Raw genomic sequence first — 6,027 nt, forward strand, 5'->3', positions numbered from 1 at the left:
CTATACATGTGTGTGTTATTGTGTATGTAACATAATATTTATTGCAAAGACGTGCTAAAGCAACATTGCATAGCATATATTTTACGAGCGAAGTGGTGTAAAGAACATATTTTACGGGCTCTGATGTCTATCAACCCCTGTATATAGCACCTGTGCCTGGGAAGGCAATATTTTAACTAACCCAGCGAGTGCTTCGACTAAATGACGCTACTGGAACACCTGTTGATAATCTCAGCAGGGAGCTAAATATTGCACCCTCACACAGCTTGTACAATTTTTATTAATAAGAAAAGTCTTATAAATTACATAATTCTTCTTCTACTTTTACTAGTAAATACAGTGAGTTTATTAAACGAGAAATATGCAGGGTATTAGTGACATCGTAATGAAAACCTTGAGGGATGATTTGACCGTGATTCTAAGTGGAATTTTCCGTCGCAAAATGGAATTGAAAAAAAAAACACTAAAATTTTACAGGCTGATCACCTTATAGTCGGAAGGCACATTAAGCCGTTGGTTCCGGTAACTAATTACTGATGTAAGTCAGTAGTCGTTACTTAAGCCATGTCAAGGGTCTTTGGCGGCTTAATAACAGCCCTAACACCAGGGTTGCTGAGGTTGGTAATCCACCTCGCAACCCACAGGATAGAAGATGAGAATAACTTGAGAATTCACTATTTGTAATGGTACCGGATACAGCTAAATTTTTTTTTACGGAAATCCTGCGACTCGCTTAGCAACTCAGAAGCTTACTTAAACTCTGCAAATGTCGTAAACTTCCCTTTAGATAATTATAAAATCCAATATCGTCACTCGTACCTTCAAAAACAGGCCTCGAAGAAACTCTTACGAATCGCAAAGTAAACTAACTTTCAGAAAGCAATTACAACAAAACTAATTTCGAATCGCTCGTCCTGCCAACAAAGGGTTTATTGTGTATGTCTCAAATACATAAACTTTACGTAATCAGGGAAACCGTAGACACAACCCTAAGAGAATATAAAAATTACTACGTTTGGCATAGAAGGACACTGTTCTTTAAAAGACACAATGTACCTAGGTATCTTGTCTCCCTGTCTAATAAATTATTGCCTTCTCGCTCTAGAAAGCAAGAGCGATTCAGACATTTACTAGGTAAGAATTTTCCATCTTAGGCCACAATGCCGCTTACATAAAAAAACCTATAATACGTCTTACTACTGGGCACAGGCCTCCCCTCAAACAGGAGTGGGTATGGAGCATACTCCACCATACTGCTTCACTGCGGGTTGGTGCCGATGTTTTACGGCTAATAGCCGGAATCGAAGGCTTAACGTGCTCCAAAGCACAGAATCATCTTACGAAAAAACCGCAATATAATAAAATATAATTTATTAATCTTGACAAATATTATGTAACATCTAGACAGTGTAAGGCTTCCTGGTGGCGATGTAGTCCTTAACTCTAGGTAATGACTGGATCTTTTGGACTAGAGCTTTGACCGCGGGGTAATTCCTTTCAATTTCAGTGTCGAAGAACAGATTGACGGCTTCAACAAAGGTGACAAGGATGAAGTCAGCCCAGGTCAACTGTAACATAAGTAAAAATACGTTAAAAATTGCATACATACACATACATAAACTCACGCCTATTTTACCGCGGTAAGCAGAGACTATGGAATTCCATTAGCTTCGATCCTGACACACTTCTCTTGCTTCCTTCACATTCATCAATCGTTTCATACACGCACGCCGGTTTAGAGTAGATCGTACTGAAACTTCTTTTTCGCAAAAAAGCATAAAAATGCAAATAATTGAAAAACAATCATCCCTCTCAATATTCGTTACGATGTCATTAATACCCCGTGTAAGTACATACAGATAGCCATAAAAGTAGGTATGGGTGTTAGTGACACCGTAACGTATACTGTGGGGGATGATTCAGACCATGATTCTGAATGTTTTTGTGATTTTTTTATATTTTTTTCAGTTCCATGCTTTTGCGACGGAAAATTCTACTTGATATTATCATCCCTCAAAGTTTTCGTTACGATGTCACTAAAACCCTGTATAATTATAATTTTTGAAAGATTATTGTGATAAAGCATTTAATGTAATAATTATAGAGACTAATTTCTACAGTCAAACTGTTTGTAAAGTTTTGTAGGGCATTGTAAACTAAGCCTAGTATATTTAGTGTAAATAAAAATAAAAAATAGTCTAATTCACTCACTTTTCCACCAAAATATCCGCCATTTTTCTTAAGTTCCTTCTCGAACCTTGAGAAGAAGTAGTCAATGGTTTCATCCATCATCTTCTTCTTGATTTCTTGTTTCTTTACCGGGTCGGTTTCCTTGATGTAAGGGATGAGATCTGGGAATTAACGAAAATCAATAAATGCACACAATCGTCAAAATGGTTCAATACCCTCCTGTTTACCATTTCTCTCTGTACAATCCTGTTGATTGTAAAGAGGCCCATTACCAACTGAAACTAGCATTAGATAGGTATTGTGATGTGTGTTACTGGCCGTTCGTTGGTTTATGGTCGTATTATTTGAATTTTGTATTTCGAATTCTTTTAGAAGACGCTGGTCGTTTTTCCGGGCTGATTGGATCTGGCGACAGTAACTACTAGACGCGAGCCTGTAACACAGTAGGCTACTTGACAACCAAGTCAAATGAGATACTTTTTACGAAACGTCAAAACGAATGTTTTTTGCTATTTCTATGGAAATACTGTCTTGTGACGTCATCAATGAAAGCGGTCAAACGTCGTATTCATTGTTACTTAATTCATAAATACAATTCCGAACTAAGTCGAAAAGTAAAATGATATTGTATTTTGTTCATCTTAGAATGGTTTTTATTCCCAGATTAGCTATTTATAATTTATTTTTGACGCAGTCAAATACCCTATTCGTCGCTGATGTCGCGAACTGACGTATCTGCAATTTTTGGCGAAACAGATTTACACTTTTTGCAATTGTCAATAAGACACAAATCACTTTAGCAAAAAAAATACAGATACGTCAGTTATTGCTAACTCAGCTACGAATTCCACGTGAGCTAAGGCGGTTGAAGGTTTAGCTTGCGCCCTACAGCGAGTGTAAGCTCTCAGCGCTCCCCATGTCTGACCAAGTAGTTAATGCCATTTGTGGAAAATTTTAAATGCTCTTTGTATGTCTATCTATCTATCTATTTATCCACTCAGCCCGTATCCACCCACTGCTGGGTATACCTCCTCTCTTTCACGCCATCTTTTCGGGTCCTAAGCAAGTCTCATTCATCACTTTCCTTGTATGTAAAAAAATAGAAAAATACTTACGGCCCCAGATGTCGTAGACACTGTAGACAACAGCATCCAACACAGCCTCCTCCCAGGGGTCAGTTGGCACGAGGTTGGCCTTCCTGGCGACATACCTGGCGATTGCTAACGACTGATGCAGAGAACGGTTGCCCTCTTCGTACAGAGGCAACAGGCCGAAGGGAAGAGCTTAAAGAGTAAAAGAGAAAGATAAATAAGCGTTAGACTCACGATCTGGAGGTCCCGGGTTCGAATACCGGTGGGGATATATAAATCAAATCAAATCAAATATACTTTATTGCACAGAACTACATTTAAACAATCAGACATAACACATGAATACAGTACAATTTGGGCGGCCTTATTGCTCTAGAGCAATTTCTTCCAGGCAACCACCAAAAGGAAATAAACAACAAAAATTACTTTATAATCCCTAGTTTGGTTACGACATTACAGGCTGATCACCTGATAGTCCGAAAGTAAGATGATTCGTACTTCGGGGGGCACGTTAAGCCGTTGGTACCGGTTATTTCTTACTGATGTAAGTAAGTACGACTACTTACTACATACAACGACTTACATGAGTCATGTCAGAGGCCTTCGGCGGCTCAATAGTCATCCAGACACCAAGGGTTGACGAGGTTGGTAATCCACCTCACAACCCACACGAAAGAAGAAGAAGAAGCAGAAATATAAGTAATAACTCATGTAACGACTACTTACTTACATCAGTAAGTAGTAACCGGTACCAATGACAGGGGCAATAAAAATCCGATACAAGAACAGATTAACTTATCAGGTATATGAATGTAAGCCGGATCGAGTATCATCCAAAAAATACAAAGAAATCCGGTCTCAATATAAGAAAATTATGGCTTTAGAAGAACGCCCAAGAAACGTAGTCGTGGCATGGCGTGGCGTGGCGTAGTATCGCGTAGCTTTACAATAGAATTCAGTATTTCGTATAAAAGCATGCACCTTGCCTCTAATATAACAAAATACATAAAGCACAATATAAACATAATGTTAAAATACTTACAGTCCTTGACATTCTTGATTGGCCAACTCTTCCTATCATATCTGATGTCTTCGAACTTCTCCCCAGCATAGTGCAGTATGTACCTGTAAGTAATTAAAAAAAGACAATTAAAACACATAATAACGGGTTCTTACCGCGTTTAAAGTAGGGATATGAGCCCGTAACAATTGTCCACCATACTGGAAATGAATTGATAAATGTTTATAAAAATGTTTTTTTTTACATTGTTTTAAGTTTACGCGGTTATTATTATAATTAAAACACATAATAATGGGTTCTTACCGCGTTTAAATTAGGGATATGAGACTCCCGATATTTCGACACTGTTGCAAGTGCCATGATTACGGGATGACTCATCATCATCACGTTATTAATAAATATTTATCAATTCATTTCCAATATGGTGGACAATTGTTACGGGCGATAGGCTGATCCCTTCTCACCATAAGGTTCATCATATCGAACTTAGGACTTCGTATCAATAGTGACTGCGATTTGTCTTTGATTACTTGTGGCTTTGCCCACCCCATTAGGGACTACGGGTGTAAGTTTAAATATATATTCATAAATATGAACCACATATGAGGCAGTAAAATTGAAACTCATACGTGCATGTCCCATGTGTGGGGCACATTTTTTCTTACCATAGTGTGTCTCTGTACATAAACTCAAATGTGTTTATCGAAAACTAACATTGATTTAAAGGATTGATTTCAAATTTTCACAGTGAAAGTGTAAATATAAAAACGTTAGTACCTACTAAAATTACAATCGCTAATAATCGTAACTCAAAACTTATAGTATAAAGATATGTTAAAGAAAAACGCTAGGAAATACATACATATATCCATACACCTATGAAAATACACACGTGTTTAGAAGCCCACATAGACTAACATATATATATATATATATATATATATATATATATATATATATGTATATATATATATCTATATATATATATCTATATATATCATATATATATCCCCGTCTCCGTATACGTAGTGTATCCGTAGCCTATGTAATATTGTTAATATATATATATATATTTTATATATATATATTAACAATATTACATATATTTTTATATATATATATATTATACAATTTCAACAATATTACATAGGCATACGGGTCCAATTGATACTCTTTCTTTTTTTTTTAAAAGAAGATTTGAGAACAGGCACCTTCTGAGGGAGCTCGCTCCATCTTAGGCCTCACCAATACCTTCAGGCAAGTCTGGGGCCAAGAGCAAACCCATCAAAGGCAAAAAAAAGATAATCAAAAAGCTAGAAAAGGCGGATTTATTACTACGCAGTAATTTACAATTATTCTGCTCACCTGATGGCTTCACCAAGTCCATTGACGTCAAAATAATGCAGTTTCTTAGTAGCCATGTTGCTCTGATTGTCAGTTCACTAGCAATGAGCAAATTTGTTTTGATATCGACTTTATATAGCTATGGTATAGGTATTAACAGCACTATCAATATAAATGACAGCAGCAATAATCAGTTCACTCGCTATTTTGCATATTTTATTCTTTTCTTCTATCGTGTAGGTTATGAGGTGGATTATCAACCCTGCCAAGAACCGAGTACTTTTGGTTCTTGTAACGAGTACTTTCTGACAATCAGGTGACTAGCCTGTAACGCCAAATCAAACAAGGAATCGCCAAGTGATTTTTGTGATATGTCCCTCC

General features: G+C 36.9%; 1 protein-coding gene across 1 annotated transcript; it reads right to left on the reverse strand.

Moving 5' to 3' along the window:
- Positions 1–1,354: 1,354 nt before the first annotated feature.
- Positions 1,355–5,808, reverse strand: LOC126370306 (glutathione S-transferase-like). The gene is made up of 5 exons (XM_050015156.1): positions 5,668–5,808; positions 4,324–4,406; positions 3,306–3,473; positions 2,212–2,351; positions 1,355–1,568 (listed from the first exon to the last, which is right to left on the reverse strand). Exons 1-5 carry the CDS (start codon positions 5,721–5,723, stop codon positions 1,401–1,403), a joined length of 615 nt encoding a protein of 204 aa, XP_049871113.1. The 5' UTR covers positions 5,724–5,808; the 3' UTR covers positions 1,355–1,400.
- Between the last annotated feature and the right edge of the window lie 219 nt (positions 5,809–6,027).

Source organism: Pectinophora gossypiella, chromosome 10 (assembly GCF_024362695.1).
Source record: "Pectinophora gossypiella chromosome 10, ilPecGoss1.1, whole genome shotgun sequence".
Lineage (NCBI taxonomy): Eukaryota > Metazoa > Arthropoda > Insecta > Lepidoptera > Gelechiidae > Pectinophora > Pectinophora gossypiella.